The 19,953-nt window shown below is 59.0% G+C and overlaps 1 protein-coding gene across 6 annotated transcripts in view; it reads left to right on the top strand.

The window, feature by feature from the left end:
- Positions 1–17,324, top strand: part of TMEM9 (transmembrane protein 9) — a 28,338-nt gene extending 11,014 nt beyond the window's left edge. For 4 of the 6 annotated variants that reach the window (XM_084980747.1, XM_084980745.1, XM_084980746.1 and 1 more), the window contains 5 exons: positions 3,314–3,416; positions 4,661–4,752; positions 8,015–8,123; positions 10,111–10,242; positions 15,495–17,324. In XM_084980747.1, coding sequence (XP_084836873.1) covers positions 3,351–3,416; positions 4,661–4,752; positions 8,015–8,123; positions 10,111–10,242; positions 15,495–15,641 — 546 coding nt within the window. In that variant the 5' untranslated portion in view covers positions 3,314–3,350 and the 3' untranslated portion in view covers positions 15,642–17,324. The other 2 variants (XM_003357666.5, XM_084980744.1) reach the window with 2 other exon arrangements.
- Positions 17,325–19,953: the final 2,629 nt, after the last annotated feature.

The following is a 19,953-nucleotide window of genomic DNA, read 5'->3' as shown; positions in this document are numbered from 1 at the left end:
AACTTCCATATGCCGCGGGTACAGCCCTGAAAAAATAAAAAATAAATAAAGACTCGTCTCATTAGACTGGGCCCACCCAGAAAACCCAGAATCCTCTCACCATCCCAACGGCTTGCACTGAATCACTTCTGCAGAAGTCCTTTTTGCCACTTAAGGTGACACATTCACAGGTTCCAGGTTTAGGATAAGCACATGCAGGGGGGTTGGGAAGATGACACATTATTCTGCCCCACACTGTCCCAGCTCAGGTAGCCCCCTCATTTCTTTTTCTTTTTCTTTTTCTTTTTTTCTTTTTTTTTTTTTTTTCTTTTTATGGCCACACCTGTGGCACATGAAGTTCCTGGGCTGCAGGTCGAATCTGAAGCTGCATCAGCTACACAGCTTGTGACAACACCGGATCTTTAACCCACTGAGAGAGGTCAGGGATGGAACCCACATCCTCACAGACACTATGTCAGGTTCTTAACCTTCTGAACCCCAAGGGAAACTCCAGCCTCCACAACCCTCAAGGCGTTCTCTCTACCACCTGGGCTGCCCTCGCCCTCGGTCTGGGTTTCCTATGGGCTTCCCCTTCGAAGTTTCTAGCACCCTGCATTGTCACTGCTTGTTGATGTGCCATTTTCCTGTGATAACTTCAAGTTTCACAACAGCAGGGACAGAGTCTGTCTTGTCCACCAATACGTCCTAGCAATTAGCACAGTGTGGGGTGCAGAGGGCCCCCAAAACATTTTAGTGAGGAAACTCCTCTATGACGCATCAGTGTATTCGATTCCATTTTGGCCACGTGTCTTCTCTATAAGACACCTCGTGAAAGCAGGGTTCCCATGTGGCTTGTTTACTGTGGGCCCCTGGGAGCATCTGGACAGCACCCACTTGTGGAACTGGATTGAATAAAGAGGTTCAGACTCATCTCAATGGCACACCTCTTAAACACAGGGCATATGGAGCAGGTGTGGGAACAAGGAGCCCTGGGACAGGTAGGGCTACTTGGGAAAAGTATCTGGAAGAGAAGTGCTTGGGGCACAGATTGGAAAGAATGCAGGCTGAAAGGGTGACAACATCCTGCCAGAGGACTGGAGGAGCAAAGCCAAATGCGGGGGATGCAGAGATGGGGCAGAGATGGCAGCCAGGTCTCAGGTGCCGGGCCGAGGTGTCCAGAGTTGATGGGACAGGGCGCTCCCAGGGTTAGAGAGCAGTGATTGACCACGTGCTGAAGACAGAATTGGAAGACGGGGATGGAAGCAGAGGACAGTGGAGTTCAGGATGCTGGCAGGGTGATGACCGCTGTCTCTGGGGGTCACTGGGATAGACTAGATGTGCAGAAAGGAGACAGCAGAGTCAGAGATAATTTGACACAGTCTGGGACCTGAGAAATGCAGGATGATGGCCAGAAAGGAACCTGGGAGGCCTGGCTTCCGTTTGATGGGGAAGGTGGTGAGACAGGCCCTGGTACCTTGAGCCCTGGGTGTCAGAGGACCGTGCACTGGAGGTGACCGAGACTCAGCCCCATTCTTCTGTCCCTAAGAAAGTCCCCACCTTCACATGGGAGGTAGATGAGGGGGGAGGGTCTTTTTCCAGTGCCTGAACTGCCCCTTCTGCCCCAGCCTGCTCCCCAAAGCAGTCACTCTAACCTCCAAAATGAGGTAAGGTCTCCATTGATAGATGCCCCCCCCCAGTGGTCCAGGTGCTTTGATCACATCATACCCATTTATGGATGTGGAAACTGAGGCTCCCTAAAGGATAAGCCAACCACCCAAATTCTCACAACTAGGAAGGGAGGAGCCAGGCTTGGTGCCCTGGCCATCCTAGCTCCAAAGCCTGTGAGCTTGTGTCACACCGTAGTGCTCCCCCCACCTCCTGCCCATCCTCCTGCCTGGCTGACTCTAATTCCACAGGGACTCTGCAGGTGATGAGGGTGCAGGGAAGGAGACATGTCAGTAGGAAGGCCCAACACAAGCCCAACCATGCCCACAGGAAGTGCCCACCACTGGCCACTGGCCCCATGAGGGCTGCAGGCCATGTCAAGCCCCCACCTCACCCCAGGGATCCCGGAGTATGGACTGAAAGGGACCGCAGCATCCAGCTAACTCATTTCACAGACAAGGAAATGGGCACAGAACAGGGGAGGTGTCTTTTCCAGGCAACACCACTGCTTAATGGCAGAGCAGGACCAAAGCCCATGTGGCCTCACAGGGTCGAAGCCCTGAAGACTCTTTCATTTGCAGCTGTAACGAGCTCGCTCCTGCCTCTCAGCGACCCGGACAGCCCCCGCCGCCCCGCACATCCTGCCCCTACCTGACGGGTCCAGACCAGCACCCAGGCAGGGGGACCAGGCTGGGCCTGCAGGGTTGCACTCTTTACGGGCCCCTAGCCGCCCCTATTCCTCCTCCTGGCGGCCGGGGTTGGGGTGGGGGGTTGGGGGGAGGTGGGGCCGCCCTCTGCAGCAAAGATCTGACACCAAATAACATTTTCACATTATGAATGAGGACAGAGCCCTTTAGTCTGCTTTTATCGTGTTGTGGTTATCGGCTTTATTGTTTACTAAGTGCTTTCTCTTTAAAAAGACAAGATTGACTAGCTTAAGCTCCCTCCAAAACCCTGGGTTTTAAATATGAGGACGGGGCGAGCTTCGCAGTGGGGTTCTGCAGCCTAACGGAAACCAGACCCTACCGGTTTTTCGCTCGCTTGGCTGACGCTCCCTTTTCCCGTCTGGTGGGGTTGAGAAATACCTCCCTCTCCCTTGCGCGGAGCCTCAGCGCCCTCGCGGAGGCGGGCCTCGTTGCCTTGGAGACAACCAGGTAGCGCTGAGCGGCCGCTCCGGCAACCAATAGAAGCGGGAGGGGCGGGGCCAGTCGGGTCTTGTGCCGCTGCGGCGGGGATCGCAGGTTAGCTACGTGCGTTGGGGGAGGGGTGCAGGGGTCTTAGGGGTCGCGGGGGCTCTGGGATCCATCGCGACCTGGCGGTGGGGTCGAGGTTCCTGGACTCCGCGCCCGGAGTTCTCCTAGGCCCGAGCTGGAGGAACTGCGGGCGGCTATGGCGGAGGGCGGAGGGACGCGAGGCGGGGGTCTCAGGCTCGTTTCGGGTACCCAGGGCCCATGGCCCCGCCCAGGAGGTCCCGCTGCCGGGCGTTCCATGTGGGCAGTGGGAGCCCGAGGTCTAGGGTAGATGGAAGTGGTCTTCGCCGACCGGGCTAGGAAGGCTCTGGACCCCGGGCCCAGCTCCCACCGCTTTCCTGCACCGGAGCGGGGCGGTTTGGGGCTGAGTGTGCCGCGTGGCCATCCGCCCCTTCTCTGCTTCCGTATTTCTTTTCCAGGTGTGCAGTCTTGCCGGCCCCCCCAGGCCTGAGAAGCATGAAGCTGCTGTGTTTGGTGGCGGTGGTCGCGAGTCTGCTGGTGCCCCCAGCCCAAGCCAACAAGGTGTGTGGGGGGCAAGGAGCCGCCATGGGGGGAGGTGCTGCTGCTTCCCGGCTTCTCACTCCCCTGTGGGCCCTGTTGGGGGTGTTCTGGCGGCCCTAGACTGCAGGCCTCCCAGAGAGCCGAGCCGGGGAGAGGGGTGGTCTGCTGCGCGCTGGTCTGATTTGGCCCGCCCATGCCCCAGGTAGAATTCCAGCCTGGGTTCTGTGTTTGGGGAAGTCTAAGTTTTCCTTACCTTCCTTTGCTTCTGGGTGACCTAGGGGTGGTGAGCTTTGAGCGGTGTAAGAAGTGCATGGCTGTGACTGGGGGTGAGGTCTGCATGGATCCAGGATGGGGGGGGGGGGGCTTCCCTGGAGATACTTCTTTGCCTTAGTTTCCTGTAAATGGCCAGGAGCTGGATGGGGGCAGGTCTGTGGAATTCAAGATTCTGAAGACCTTCAAGACCGCATCAGACTGAGTCTAAAGATTGGTTTCCACTTCCTCTGAGGAATTCCTAATTGGAATGGAAGTTGTGTCTTAACTGACCCTTCCCCAGAGGGAGGACTTCCAGAGGGTGTCCATGGAAACGTCCACGTTTTCGGGTTCACCCCCACCTTTTCTTTCCCTGAAGCTCACCTAGGAAGTTGGAGGTGGGGTTGTGGGACAAGGCTAGCTACCAAGACTGTTAGATCCAGGGACACACAGCAGTGTGAGGCCCAGGGCCGAGGACTGTCACCTCGCTTGCCCTTCTCCCAGCACCGTCTACCTGAGCATGGCAGCCCTTGTAGTCAGCTTTCCCTGAGTCTCATTTGCCCTCCTGGACAGTTTCTACAGGACCCTATGTGGTAGCATCCTTCCTACAGGGGTTATTCCAGCTGAACTTGGGGATGGACAAAGGTCATGATCATTCATATGGGGAGTTGTCTTTGTGGCTCAGCCATTAACGAACCCGACTAGGATCCATGAGGATGCAGGTTCAATCCCTGGCCTCGCTCAGTGGCTAAAGGATCCAGCATTGCCATGAGCGTGGTGTAGGTTGCAGACACGGCTCGGATCCTGCATTGCTGTGGCTGTGGTGTAAGCCAAGAGCTGTAGCTCCTATTTGACCCCTAGCCTGGGAACCTCCGTATGCCTTGGGTGCAGCCCTAAAAGGCAGAAAAAAAAGATCATTCATATGGTCAGCTTGTGAAACAGGGAACCGAAAGTTGAGTCTTGCTAGAGCTTGTATCCTGGGCCCCCGGCTACCTGACCGGTGCTTTCTCTTGCAGAGTTCTGAAGATATCCGGTGCAAATGCATCTGCCCACCGTATAGAAACATCAGTGGACACATTTATAACCAGAATGTGTCACAGAAGGACTGGTAAGACATTGCCCAGACTGACCCTTGAAGTTGTGGGTGTTGACGGGGGTTCTTGGACCTCTGCAGGTTAAGCTTACTCTCCCATTTCCATGGAGAATCTTACAAAAGAATATTTTGTCCCTAGTCACGCAACCAATTAGAAATAGGATCCAGATGTTCTGAATACCAGCTTAGGGGTTCCTGGTCCGAGGAATGGGTTTTGTACTTTTGCTTTGACCCGGGTGTTTGTTCACATCCGCAAAAGGGCACCAGAGAAGTCGGGAGAGGTGGGTATGAGGGCCACATACTGTGGGAGCTTCTGCTTACTTGACACTTTGGCAAAGCTCCATTTCACGTGTCAGTTTGGTGCCAACCTCATAACCACCTTGTAAGGCAGTGGGATGGGCTGTGGTCCCATTTTATGAGTGCAGAGACTGAGGCCCAAAGAGAATTTCAATTATACTCCTGGAGTCCCAAATTCATTTCCGAATGCCTCGCTTCACAGGAGAGAGAACCATTCAAAAAATTCATTCAGGGAAAGGAGATCAGCTTGCCCAAGGGCAGCGTCAACATGCTTTCCTGGAAGGAATGGTCTAAGGAACAGTCCTCTGAAAAGGAGAGGGCTTGGGGGCACAGGGGAGAGGGGCTGGCACGCCGCAAGGTGCCCACCCTGTGTGGTTTGGGTGTAGGATTGCGGCCAGTGGGTGCGAGCTCCAGGCAGACAGATGTGTGAGTGGAACAGGTACTTTCCAGGCTGTTTTAGGAGCCGGGGCGCCTCGTCCTTGGAGGGGTCTGAGCACAGGCAGGGTGTAGCCCAATCTGGTCACTGTGGGTAGGTTAGCCTCCCGTGCGGTGGGGGGGACCTAGTCAGTGTTGCCTCTGCTCTCATGAGATCAGGATCATCAGGTGAGCTTTGAGATGAGAGTTTCCCATGATTTGGGGGTTCTTCTTGTTGTCTTCCCCAGCTTTATTGAGGTACATTACAGGTAACATCGTGTAAGGTTAGGGTGGACGGTGCAATGACTGACGCATGTGTGTGTTGTGAAGTCGGGTTAGTTAATAGCTCCATCACCTTATGTAGTTACCCGGTGGGTGTGCGGTGGTGAGAACGTTACCGTCTACTCTGTTAGCAGCTTTCAGATGTGTGATGCATATTGTTAACTGCGGTCAGCACACTGTACATTAGGTCCCCTCTCCTCCAAGATTTTGATTCAGTTGGGGTGGGGGGGGCACGGCAGCATCCTTTTTCTGTTTTTGTAGGGCCGCGCTCTTGGCACATGAAGGTTCCCAGGCTAGGGGTGGAATCGGAGCTGCAGCTGCTGGCCTACACCACAGCCACAGCAGCAGGGGATCTGAGCCGCATCTGTGACCTCCACCACAGCTCACGGCCATGCCGGATCCTTAACCCACTGAGCGAGGCCAGGGATCAAACCTGTGTCCTCATGGATGCTAGTCAGATTCGTTTTCCTCTGAGCCACGATGAGAACTCCCAGTACCCTTTTCTTAAATAAGTGATTCTGAGGCTGTTGGTCCAGAGCAGCACTTGGGGGGTTTTTGAACTTGTCCGACTCTGAGATAGTCTGAGGGTGTGATTTCCAAGAGCCGGTCTGGTTAGTTGCAGACTCCAGATCCGGCTTGCTTGGCTTCACATCTGGCTTCACATCTGGCTTTGTGCCTCATTCCTTGTGACACAAAGTTACTTAATCCTCAGTGTATTCAGTTTGCTCATCTGTAAAATAGCAGCAGTATTTTGAGTGTGTGTGTGTTCAGTGCACGCTTGTGCAACGCCCGTGCAGGTGAGCATAGCGCTTGGAACAGTTCCTGGCACGGAGCAAGAGCTGCATAAACATCAGCCGATGTTACTAGTTATGTGCACAATTACGCCTGATTAGAAGCCGGCTTACATCGCAGCCCTGAATGCTCACTCGAGCTCCCCCACAGCACTCCCTCTGTCTTTGCCAGTCCTGATGGGGTCACAGAGCCCTAATACTTGGGGTCTTGTGAGTGACCTCCTTGTACCTTGTGGTTATAGTTTAGATAGCTCAGGAAGAAGGTGATGGGTGGGGTGTCCCAGCCACACACCAGGTAACAGGGCCACATCCCATGGCATCAGCACCCCCCCACCCCACCCGCACTGTCTGCATCCTGCAGCATCAGCACCCTTTCCCCGCACTGTCTACACCGGCAGCATCAGCTCGCTTTCCCTGCACTGGCTATGTCCTGCAGCATCAGCATACTTTGCCCGCACTGTCTCTGCCTTGGGGTTAGACTCGGATCTGACAGCCCAGGCACAGAGATGGGCGGACAGAGCCCTACCCCGGCCTCTCAGGCTGTGCTTTACCGCCTTCTGAGAGGGCAGTGTTAGGGCACTGGCTGATGAATGGTTCCGTTAAGGGCAGCAGATAGAAACAGCCTGGGACCTAAGACCCCCGGACCCAGTGACTGCCCAACAGGGAGGGGAGGCATCGCAGGCCGCCTGGGGCCCCTTAGGGGACAGGTGTGGCCCTACGATCTTGACCTTGGTGCCAGGCCCCATGGAGACCAGCCGTGTCCTCAGGCTTCTTCTCCATGGCCCCGCAACTTTGGGGTGAAGCCAGGGCAGCTGAGCACACAGGTCCTGTTCCCGTGTTGCAGGGCCTCTGCCATCTCATGCACGTGCCTGTGAGGGACAGGAACCCTGAGACCTTCACCCTGATGGTGGGTCCCCTGAGGAGATGAGCTACAGAGATGACCCCAGAGCAGGAAAATGCCCAGCCAGAGGGGCCCTGGGGCAGCTGAGTGATTTCAGGGATTCGGGTCAGAGCTGGAGGGGCTGGAGGGACTGGAGGGACATCTGGCACCACCCCTGCAGCTCGCAGAGGAGACAGGCCCAGGCACAGGGCCTGGGCCGGGACCACCAAGAAACAAGGACAGTGGGCTGCAGAACCAGCTGAGAGGAGGGCGGGGTCAGAGATGGTTCCGTGGGACCTGGTCACAGGAGGGGACGGTCGCGCCCGACTGGGGTGGGTAGGGTGGAGCTCGAGACTGTGGGGCTCACTTGGGTGGGTCAGGCCAGGATGGAGGGGAGGAGGGGTCCTGACTAGAGGCGCTCCCCTGAGACTTCTGCATGGACTCTGAGTAGATGAGCCATGGAGGGCTGGGGGCAGGCAGCTGAGGGCAGGACTTGGGGGCCTTGTGGGTGCAGTTTGCAAGTTTTGCAGGGTGGGGCAAGCGGGTGGAGGGTCAGGCCCTCCCCTCCTTGGGGAGCCTCCAGCCCACCTCCACAGCCCTCTCTCTGTTGCAGCAACTGCCTGCATGTGGTGGAGCCCATGCCGGTGCCGGGCCACGACGTGGAGGCCTACTGCCTGCTGTGCGAGTGCAAGTACGAGGAGCGGAGCACCACCACCATCAAGGTGCCCGGGCGCCCCGCCCCTCGCCCCGCCCCTCGCCCTGCAGGGCTGTGGCCTGTACAGCCCCGCCCTACTCCACCGTCCTGCACCATTACTTGTGGCTATGGGGCTGGCTCACAGGCTGGCTTGGACACCCACAGGGATCCTCTTCCCGCCCCCTGTTGGAGCCGCCCTCCCCTGACATCCTCCCACTTGCAGGGGAAACCTGGAAGGCGAGCTGGAGACCCCTTTCCTCCACTTTGCCTTTTTTGCGCTCCCCTCTGTCCTGACTGTTTCGGTGCTGTGTTCCTGGCACTGTGCAGGATGCTGGGAGCGCAGGTCGCCTGCCCTCTGGAGCTTTCAGTCTGGTAAAGCTTCCAGAGCGACACCAGACTCCCATGAGATGCTGTGCAGAGTTGCAGGCCTGGCCGGACGGGTCCCCCCTTTCCTTTCCCTGAGCCTCGTTCCCAGGATCTTCATGGGGTGACTTCAGCGGAGGTGGTAGGATGGGCACCAGCATGGAGTGAGGATGGGAGGGGCCTAATCCCTCCAGCAGGGCTCGCCTGGGCCACACTCTAGCAGGTTGTCCCCCCTGTGTCCTCTAATCACAGTGAGCAGGCTGTGCTTACTGATGTCGAACAGAAGCCCTTCCTGGTCCAGCTTTTAAGCTTGTTTCTGCGTGTCCTGTGAAGAAGGGTCTGGAAAGAACTCCCAGGAATTTAGTGCCACTGCTGAGCCCATGGCCCGGCTTCCTTTTTGAGGCTGTTTGGAGGGGCTTTGGTCCTCAACACTGTCCCCCCTGCCTGGACTAAGGAGCTGGCACTCACTTGTCCCAGGGTGGTCCACACTCCCCGCCGAGGTAGAAGCGCTTGCCTGTGTCCACCCTCCCATCCCCTCCTTGGGGGGACCAGGTGCCCAAGACCTTAAATTCTGAGCCAGATGTTGCCTCACCCATTTGGCAGGGAAGGGGCTTCCCACCCTGAGGCCCTCATCAGACACACTTCTTAATCCCCAGGTTCCCTCAGGTCCTCGTCCCTAAGACCCCTCCCCTGCCACCAACTTCATGCAGTTAGGGACTCCACCGGATTCCCCCCGCCACCTCCTGGGGTGCAGGAAAGAGGTCTGATCCTTTCCTCTGTCTAAAGATGCCGCAATCACGGGGGACGTGGTTTAGCTGGACTTGGCTCTGGCCTGAGCTTGTCCTACGTCACAGTCAGATCCACGCCAAGCAAGGATCAGAAGCCAGGGATGGTCAGGTTTGGGGGAGCAGAAAAGGCATTGGTGGTGTTGCCGGCAAATCTGAGTTCAAGGCACATCCACCGCTTAGTGTCCTTGGTGTGGCATCGGGGACCTCGGAGATGGACGGAGGAGCATCTTTGGCCGCAGTGACTGAGGTGTGTTTCTGGCCACCGAGGCTGAAGTCCTAGAAAATCCTACCTCGGGTGCCTGGAGGCCGCACGTGGAGGAATATCCAATTAGCCTCCTGGACGTGGCTTTTTCTGTAAAACAGAAACAACTCCTTGTAAGGCCATCTGGGTATATAAGAGATGGGTGACATTGTCCTTCTGCCCCTGGCTGGCCTCCTGCTGATGAGTGATGGGAGGGACTGTGGCCACCTGCCGGTCCCTCTCTGCCCAGGGATGGTGACACGCCTTCTCAGGACTGAAACTCCCACCCCGTCCTGCCCTCGGTTGGGTTCGGTGTTTAAATGGCCCCTGGGGGCATCTCGTGGTGTCTGGACCAGGCGTCTTCCTTCCTTGTCTGCCGTCTTTATGCTGCCAGAGAACTGATGGTTCCTGTGCCCGGGTGGGGGAGGGGGTGTGTCCCCGGGGGCAGGGGGTCCCCTCCTTCCAGGGCAGTCAATGCACAAGGTACAGGCTGGCGCTGCCCTCCCTGGCGCTCTTGCTGCGCCTGTGGTCTCCTGGCCCAGCCGCTTGCTGTGGATAGCCGGCCCGGGGAGGAGCCATCAGGGGTGGGTCTGCAGGGCTCGCTGCGTCTCTTCCGCACCCAGATTATCATCGTCATCTACCTGTCAGTGGTGGGCGCCCTCCTGCTCTACATGGCCTTCCTGATGCTGGTGGACCCTCTGATTCGAAAGCCCGACGCCTATACCGAGAGACTGCACAACGAGGAGGAGAACGAGGTACCGGCACCAGGTGCAACCCCGCCAGTCCCGCTGCCCATGCACGGAATCCTTGGGCACCGAGCGGGGCCCACGTCCCCCTCCCCCCTGCTCCAGGTCGCTCTCCTGTTTGGTGTCCAACACGTTACCCCTGTGTTTCCTCAGCGGGAGCTACCTTGTGCCCTCCCGGGTGCCTGGGCATGGCCTGAGTTGTCCCCCACCTGGCGGCAGGCAGCCCCGGCGCACAGGCTGGGGATTCATCTCCCTGTGACTGCTGCGTTCCAAGCAGAGGGGAGGTGAGCCCGCCAGGAGCCACACCCTCAGGAGCTCGGCCCTCAGGGTCAGGTTGGCAGTGCACTTGGAGAGGCACCTGGAATGTTGGGGTTGCCCTTCAGGGGAGGCTAGGGTGGGACAGAGGAGTGGAGACAGCGTTTTGTGGGAGTGAGAGGTGGCGTGCGCCAGGCAGCAGGGCCCCCAGGCCAGTGGTGGTGGCAGTGTCAGGGGCTCCTGGCCCCATGCCTTGAGCCCACCCCTCGAGTAACCATATGAGCCCCACACAGCAGTGAGCAAGGAGGGTCACCCCAAAACTCCATGTCTTCAGGCAGGCGGGGCTCAGCACGCCTCCTGCCTTGGGGACGGGCCCCACACAGGACAGAGGGCACCGGCGCCTGCCCGCCGCAAGGATATGCTTGAGTTTATCCATGGAGGGAGGACAGAACAGCTGGACTGGATGTTTCCAGGGGTATCTGGGCGTGGAGTGTCTCACCAAGTCTGGAGAGAATTTGTTGAAGAGACTGAAAGATGTTTAGTTTAAAAGAAAAAAAATCCAGCCCCTGAAGGTGCATGGTAGTTGCCTTCTAGTGCCTGTAGGGGGAGCTTAGCCTCACCCACTCTACACACGGGGGCGGGGGGGGGGGGGGGGGGGGTGGGGCAGAAGGACCACAGCCAGGAGTGGGGTGAGAGGGTTGTGGTTGTTCAGGGAGGGAGGTTTAGCAGAGGCACAGGGAGCAAGGAGGGAAATGTGTTCCTTGGTGAGATGGTGAGTGGTCACTAGGGCACCAGGCTCAGGCTGTCAGCCCCGGGAGCATGCCACACGGTGGGCACGGCTGGGAAGGGTAGGTTCCTGCCAGGAAGAGGGTCCGGGGCTCAGCCCTCAGCTGAAGCACCTAGCTGGGAGGGGCAGGCCTGCGGGCAACCGGGGAGAGAGGGGGTCTGGCCCGTCCATGGCCCCTTGGCCCCTGTGGGGTGTGCGCCTCCAGCCCCCTGCTGACAGGCGCTTGGCCAGAGGTGGAGTGGAGCCGGGCCGGGAGGTGGTGGGGCTGGCGGGTGGGTGGTCTGTGTCCAAGAGGAAACCTTGAGTCCTACCCGGTTATTAAGGTGCGGTAATAGCAGCTCTGATGGGGGGAGCGGCCTGCTGAGCGCTGGGCGATGAGGGGAGGTGGTAATTGCAGCCCTGGCTGGGGAGTGGCTGCAGTGGCGATGATTACGTGAAGCCCGGGGGGTGGGGGTGGGGCAGTGTGTGGTTCTGTGTGGCCCCCGTGTCTCTTCCTCCCTCGGGACTCAGAGCTGGGGATGCAGGGGGTCGGGTGGGTGTTAGGAGACGGTGGGGGAGCTGGATGCCTGGGGGCTCCTTCCCAGACGCAAGGTGGGGACTTGCTCTTCCCTGGGTACCTCCTATGTGGGGAGGAAGGCGGGGGTGGCCTCTCAGGGCTGAAGAACACAGAGAGAGAGGCATGAGGCACTGGCCGGGGCCGGGGGAGGAGCCCCTGACAGGCTGAGGCCACAGCTCTGGGCGCACAGTGGTCATGAGGGCATTCCCCCCAAGAAGGATGGGCTCCCCCCCCGCCCAGCTCTCACCCCAAGAGGAAGAAAGTCAGGCCCTGGGCCTGTGCAACTGTGTGAACTTGAGGAGAGAGCTCCCCCCCGCCCAGGAGTCAGGGTCAGAGGTGAGATCCGGGGGTCATCACAGTCACATCCCTGGCTGGAGGCCCCTTGGCCCCATCCCCAGACCCACAGCCCAGAGCTGCCACCCTGGGACCAAGGACCGAGGCAGTGGGGGGCCTCGCCCACCCCGGGGAGGGAGATGAAAGCCTTGCAGCCTTTGAAGGCGCGCAGGCCTCGGTGGGCCGAGCGCTGGGCACCGCCTCCCCCGGGATTCCAGCAGCATTAGGACTAATCCCTGGGCTCAGACGCCCTTTGAAAGGAGGAAGCCAGCGTGTTTGCCGGGGCAGAGACGGCAAACAGGGCTGTTGGATGTTGGAGGCGTGGCGCCCTTTGAAGACGGGAGGAAGGGTTTCCATGAGGCTCTGGCTGTCTCTGCCCCTCTCGCCAGGCCTGAGGGGGGGGAGGTCCCCAGACCACAGCCCATCAGGCAGGGGTGGGGACGGAGGGGATGTGGGACAGTTCCCGTGTCCCCTCTGAGCCCAGGGCAGGAGGGTGCAGAAGCTTGTGGCTGGGGTGTCGTGGTTCTGGGCTGAGGTCCCCACGCCACACCTGCCACCCTGCTGTTGAGTTTACTCTGAGTTCTAAGCTCAGTGTAGTTGCAGTGAAGCCGGGTGTGCAGCTTTACAAGTGTTTGCTCAGCTTTAAGAACGAGAGCTTTCTATGGGGCCCTGACCATCGGAGGAGGGAAGGCCAGGCACGGCGGGCGGCCCCTGGCAGAGTGAGGCCAGAGGCTGGGATGCACGGCTCAGCTGTCCCCGGAGGCTTGAGTGCCGGGCAGGCTCGAGAGACACGGGTTCACATCCTAGTAGCGGGTGGTTGGTCTCCCGGAACCTGAATGTATGCATCACCCTGAGGCGCCCTCAGGGCACCTGGGCAGGGGATGCTCCTCCTTATGCTGCTCTGGCCAGCGGTGTCCAGGGCTTTCCTCCTGCTCGGCGCGGGCTCCACCCATCCCACTGCCCAGGGGCTCAGCTCGGAGGGTTGGAAGTAGTGGTCCTGCAGTGGAGCCGGTCAGACGAGGCTTCTCTGGGCGTCCCTAATTCCCGTTAATCAGACTATTAGCGATGGGACTCGGAGCCTCTCAGCCGCAGCTTTGCCCCACTTAGGAGCTGTTTGTCAAGACTTTACGCAAAGGAAGAACAAGCGCTACCGCAGTGATGTGGTGCATCTCAGCTGCCCCAAATCTCACTGCCCGCGGCTCCTTCTGCAGCCAGTGCACAGGAGGAGTGGGGCCGCTTTCCCGCCACCTCCAGGCCTGCCCCCCTGGTCCCAGGAGGGGTGGGAGCTGGGATGGGCAGGGAGAGAAGCCCCCACCCCCACCCCCCAGACCCCGGGTAGTTTAGTCCTGGAGGGCGGCAGCTTCCCACGTGGGCCGCCTAGACGGCCATGCAGGGCTGCCTGAGCCAGAAGGAGCGGGTCTGAAAAGGGGGTGACGCCAGCACACCCCTCATCCTGCTGGGAGTTCCCAGCGCCGGCCTTCCGCTGACAGTTGTTGCTGTGAACTGAGCGCTCGCTGCATGCCAGGCGCCACGAAACACTAAGTGCTCAACGTCCCTGGAGGAGATGTTCCTGCAGGCTCCATCTGGGTAGGGAAGCAGGTCCACAGGACAGGTGACATCCGGGGTCGTGCCCCGGTGGGTGTCAGATGCCGAGTCAGGTTCGTTTGATTCCACGGCCGCCTTCCCACCGTGCTGAGTTGCCAGGGAGGAAGGGGACGGAGCGCTCGTGGGCGCCGCCGACCCTGACAGCCAGTGCATGAGGATTTTACGCATATGCTCTGTTTAAGCCTGTCCTCCTCATAAAGCAAATGTTTTCACGTTGTGGGCCTCACCTGTTGGGTCAGGAAGTCACCATTGTGAGTCAGGACCAGCCCTGAGAAAATGAAATGGAGCAGAGAGAGTTGACCTGCATCATCACCCTGAGTGTCATCTGAAGCGTGTTTTTTTTTTTTTTTTAATCTTTTTATTTTATTTTTTAATACGGCCACACACCCACAGCATATGGAGGTTCCCAGGCTAGGGGTCAAGTCGGAGCTGTAGCTGCCAGCCTATGCCACAGCCATGGCAACGCCAGATCTGAGCTGCGACCTACACCACAGCTCACGGCAACACTGGATCCTTAACCCACTGAGCGAGACCCAGGATCGAACTTGTATCCTCATGGTTACTTGTCAGGTTTGTTACCACTGAGCCACAACCTGAGGCGTTTTTAGTGTGCGTTTCTGGCCAAATCATCTGGTAAATGTAATTCCTGTTGACGATACAGTGGAAAAAGTCTAAGAAGACTGGCTTTTTTAAATTGGAGCCTGGAGAAAGAGTCGCCTATCAGGGACATGGCTGCTGGGGGACCCAGGCCAGGAGAAGGTGGCCCCCACAGCCCAGGTGGAGAACCCGGGGGTCCTGACTCTGACTTGGTACCCCTGCCTGACGCTGCTGGCACCTGCCTTCAGGCTGTCGCTGCGGTCCTCACCAGCCCAGCAGAGCAGCATCCGCCAACAGTGGGCTCCCGGGGGGCAGAGCTCCGGGTGACAGTGAGCTGCCTGCCAGCCTCCCCTCGCCTCGCCATCCTGGCAGCTGCATGGCGACAGAAGCCGTGCCAGCTCGGGGCATTAGAAGCAGAGTTGCATTTACTGGGCGGCTCTGGGCTTAGAGAGGTGTGCTAATCCCTTAAGAGGTATGTGGCAGGAGATGAGAGGCAGGGAGAGCTGCGGAGGAAATCCCCGGGCTGTGGGCCTGGCCCCCGGCTCTAATTCCCCCCGAAGATCAGGTTCGGGTCCTGCAGGAAATGCATGGGCTCTGGAGCTTCAGAGGCAGAGAAGTGGTAATTAGGGAGGGGGCGGGAGGGGGAGGTGAATTAGCCTGAGGGGTTCCGAGAGCGGGCTCTAGGATGGGGGCGAGGGGCAAGCTCTCTGCTCTGTCCCAGCAGCTCTTCTTCCAGGCCCCAGGGTCTCCCTGCTGTCCTGGGTGGTGGCGGGCAAGGCCGGGGACACCTGCAGCCTGGTACCAGCCCTGGGAGCAGTGGGTGTATTTCCCCAGACAGCGTCATTGAGCCCTGTTTGCTGACCAGGGAGGCCGGGGGCTGACCCTCCCTGTGCTCCTCTCGAGGGTCAGAAATGGACCTGAGGGGCAGCAGGGCCAGACAGAGCACCCCCTTTCCAGGCTCCCGCCCCATCCTGTGAGTCTGGGGCCTGAGCCTCTAGCTACCAGGCGCCCAGTGCCGGGTGGACCCTGGTGTGTGTCGGGGGGCAGCCTTTGGGGTTGCTCTCCTGGCACCTTTTCCATGTCAGGTGTTTGAGACCCCGAGTTTCCTTCTTTCTCTTCCCACAACAGGATGCTCGCTCTGTGGCGGCCGCCGCCTCCTTCGGGCCCCGGGCAAACACGGTCCTGGAGCGCGTGGAGGGCGCTCAGCAGCGGTGGAAGCTGCAGGTGCAGGAGCAGCGGAAGACGGTCTTCGATCGGCACAAGATGCTCAGCTAAGTGGCCGGCGCAGCCAAGTCATGGTCAAGGCCAGGGCCGGATGGTGCTGGGGCCACCGTCCCGCTCAGTGCCACCTCTGGGTCTTCCCTTTAAAGCCCGAGGCATTTTTTCTTCTCCCTTATTTAGAAATGTGCTCAGCCAGTTAACCTGGGACGCGTGCTGGGTCCCTGGTCTCAGTTTGCCTGCTTGGGGGTTTGGGGGAGGGGGGTGCCACAGGCCAGGAGGTGGGGGGGGGCTCCGACTGTCTCCTTGCTGTCCCCGTCACCACTTTCCCGGCTCCAGATCTTGGGAAGTGAGTGTGTGAGAGGAAGGCACCACCAGCTTCCTGCCGACACAACTCCTCAGCCCAGCTTGGCCGCATTCCAGCCCTCACCGGCTCTGCCGGCAGGGCAGATGCCACAGCCCTGCTGTGGCCCTCAGGGCACACCTGGATGCTGTTCCAGTTTCCCTTCCCTGCCCTTTGCTCCTGCTGCCGCCGCTGTGGGCAGAGCCCAGGACCTTGCTCAGTTCAGGAAGCCAGAGGTGCCCCCGCCCCGGCTGGCAGCTGCTGAGCATTGGTGGGACAACAGGCCCCCGAGGCTGAGGTGGCTCTGAGCACCTGGGCCCCTGTCCTGGGTCACACTTGTCCCTGCATTTTGTTGTACCAGTGCATGCAGAGAAATGTCATCCTTCCATCACCTGTGAATCAAGGAAGCGTCATTAAATTGTCTTTATTTCTCTCACTTTGTGGATTTCAAGAGATTTAGGGAACTGAGAGTGTTTCACAAGCGACGGGTAAGTGTGGCCCCGAGAGGGCACGAGACCTCAGCTAAGCAGTGTCCTTGACGGGACAGTGTCTGATGTCAGTATCTTATAGATAAGCCAGGGGGTACTTACTGTTAAACCCACGCGTTCCTCAAATGAAACTAGCAGGTGCTCTGGGGGGTGGGGGGCACAGCAGGAGAAGCTTCAAGCCCCCCCCGCCCCGGGAACCCAGTGCTGTCACCCCCTTCTGTCCCAGCAGTCCAGTGAGCCCTGCGTCCAGGACCCAGGCAGAAACAAAGACCTGGGGCCCAGTTGGATCTGACTGAGTTTCTGCCCCAGGGGTTTTGTCCGAATCACTGGGGTGGCAGCAGAGTCCCTGTGTGGAGCCCCAAGCCAGGGTCTTTCCACTTTGCAAAGATGTGCCCAAGTTCACAGCTGAGGGCAGGTACTGAGGGGCATGAAAGGAACAGAGATGGTGTTGACAGCGGAGAGGGGGCTGGGTTGACCGGGGGATCCGGGGCCGGCGTGAGGCAGGTGGCTTAGCAGGGGCTGCGTGGGCCGGGCGGGCCGGGCAGAGGAACCGGCACTGGCTCCGTTCCCACCCTCTCGGTTTGCCAAGCTACATGCTGCCTAGGTGCTTTGGCGGGCCTGTGGGTTCCACAGTGGGGTGCTGGATGAGATGTGGCCTTTGCCCAGGTGGGCACAAGGACACGTTAGCTTATCAAGATAACCGAACCCCAAACTGGTGTCCAGAACTGCCAGCTGCCCCTCTAAAACCACACCACCTGGGGGTAGTTTGGTGGTGTGAATTCCAGAATCTCCATCTCCCAGCCCCAGAATGTCTGCCTGGCTCTCAGCTGGGCCCTTTCCCCTCCCCCAGGTGCCCCAGAACCTGTCAAAATCGGCACATGCAATAATAAACTCATCCTTGCTCAAAAACGGGCTTTCTATTTCTTTTCTCTGCATTGGTGGTGCCTCCACCCGATGGTCCCGAGGCCTTGGAGGTTGACTGGTCTTGATTCTTCCCGAAGTCCCACCAGCAGCTAGGCCTCTGTCCCCTCCCCTCCGCCAGCAACACTGCCCAGTTCACTTCTCATGGGGTCCCGGAAGAGCTTGCTTTACTCCAAGACTCCAGGGCCCTAAGGCCTGAGTTCTCTATTGAGGTTGCTAGCTGCCTGCTCCTCTGGCCTTAGACCCCAGAAGCATTGGCTGTGGTTACTGGTGGGCCCTGCGGGGCCTTGGAGGGCACTGATGGGCCCCCAGACATGGTTCCCTGGTAGGGGGGAGGGTGCCAGTCGAGTTGCCCATGGGGCCTTGTGGCCCCAGTAGGAGGCCCTGGGAGGGGGGGGCATCACCTCCCCACCCAGCTGCCATGGGTCACCGCCCTGCCCTAGGAGACAGGGCTGAAGAGGGCAGAGCTAGAAGGTGACTGAGGGGCAGAAGTGAGCTGCCTGGGCCTGGCTTCACTGTCCAGTGCCCAGCATGTGGTCTCCATGCCAGGTGACTCCCACAGGCCCGGGAGCCAGCAGAGTGGGTGGGCAGTGCCAGCCTGAAAGCGTGATGGCCTGGCCTCTGGACTGCTCGGCCTCCCAGGCCCTTGGTGTCCGAGCTAGTCTGCTTGTCCATGATGACACTGGGGCCCCGCCTATGGTGAGTGCTCATCAGGGGGTGCAGGGACCCCAGCTCCTGAAGGCCAGCCCTGCATCAAGTGAAGCAGGTGCAGCAGCCTGGGGCAGGTCCCCGCTCTGCCTGTCACCCCACGGACCCTGGAGGCCATGACTGCATTGCCCTGAGCTGTGGGAGGAACCAGTTGTTACTGTGCCTGAAACACTTAAAAGCACCCTGGCTGTGTGCTGGCTGTTCTCACTGTCACAGCATAGCCCCGCCCTGTGAGGCAAGGGTCTGGGGGCTCCACTGGGAGTCCTCCTTTGAGATGGGGGACCCTCAGGGCTCCAGAAACCCCGATCTTTTAGCCATATGCCACCTTGTAGAAGTTCTGTCTCCAGCTTCTAGGGGTGATCACTCCTGCACCCCCCACCCCTACCCCCCATACCAGGGCCCTGGGTCTCAGACTCCTGGGACTCCTGCATGGGGAAGACTGGGGGGCGGGCACCACAGGGGCGTCGGGAGCCTGGGCCCCACCTGGCCCTCTGCTCCCGCCGCCAAGGGACAGCTGCTGTGTGTCGGGGCATAGCTGGCTCCTCTCCAGATAGGACATGAAACCAGCCAATGTCCCCAAAGTGTGGCTTACACGTGCAAGGGGACTTGACGCGGTGCCTGAAAGAACGCTTTTTATTCTGGTAGTTGCGTGATTATCCTGATGTGCCTTAGAATCAAATGCAATTAGCACATAAACTGTGATTTTGTAGCGATTGACGTGAGGACCACGTATAAAGGGGGAAGTGGGTACATGGAAGGGAAACTCTCAGGAAACACTGGGTACGAGGGATGCTCTGAAATGGCAGAAGTTTTGGAAGGAGTTGCGTGCCAGGGGTGCTGGTTTGGTGTCTGAGGTCCCATCAGCCCGCTGTGGGCCACCTGAGCTCTAGATTTCAGCCTCCTCAGTGGCCTAACGGGGGGACGGTACTGAGAGGGGTCTCACCCTGGCTCTGCAGGCGCGATGGCACAGCACGGCTGAGACCAGGCTCCAGATGGACCCCGGCCCGGAAACCCCGGGCTCTCCAGACCAGAAAGGGTCTCTCACGTATCGACCAGGCTTGGCGACACTGGGCCGGATTGCCTGGTCCAGGCCCAGCGCTAACCCTTGAGCTGCATGACCTTGGGAAAACTAATCTTTCTCTTTACTTTTTTTTTTTTTTTTTTTTTTTTGCTTTGTAGGGCCTCACTCGCAGCAAATGGATGCTCCTAGGCTAAGGGTTGAATCGGATCTGTAGCTGCCGGCCTACACCACAGCCAAGCAACGCCAGGATCTGAGCTGCCTCTTCCACTTCACACCACAGCTCACGGAAACACCGGATCCTTAACCCACTGAGCAAGGCCGGGGATCGAACCCGCAACCTCATGGTTCTTGGTCGGGTTTGTTAACCACTGAGCCACAAAGGGAATTCCATGGGCAAATTTATCTTTGTTTCCTCATCTGAAATGTGGGAATAGGAAATCATTTCACTGAGGAGAATAAGAGCCCGTGGGTGTGGTTTTTGTCCACGTGGCAGGCACGTGTCTCCACTGCAACAGAAGGGGCACCATGGGCCCCTCACCCCAGCCCCACACACCTTCTGTCTTCAGGGAGGCCCCATGGAACCCAGCGTTGGGCAAGGTGACAGGGGTTGGAACTCAGGTCCCCTTGCTGCTGACTCCCCCAGGCCAGCAAGGTTCACTCTTGTTCTGCAGGCTACACAGCTGCTGGCCATGAGCCTAAACCAACCCTGCCTTCTAACCCGGCCAACCACCAAGGAGGGTGGCCTGGGTGACCTCCAAGAGCCCCTGCCCAGCCCTGGAGCTGTGTCCCTGGATAGACCACTATCCCAGTTCCCAGTTCCGCCCCAGGGGAGCCCCGTGATCCCCCACAGCGCCAATACCCAAACTGGTGTCATCAAAGCCACTATGG

Source organism: Sus scrofa, chromosome 10 (assembly GCF_054392235.1).
Source record: "Sus scrofa isolate SSC_HxYL_T2T_F1_AM1 chromosome 10, Sscrofa_HxYL_maternal_Yorkshire_Landrace_v2.0, whole genome shotgun sequence".
In the NCBI taxonomy this organism is placed as follows: Eukaryota; Metazoa; Chordata; class Mammalia; order Artiodactyla; family Suidae; genus Sus; species Sus scrofa.
The sequence above is the reverse complement of the archived record's forward strand: the minus strand, read 5'-3'. Positions and strand labels throughout refer to the sequence as shown.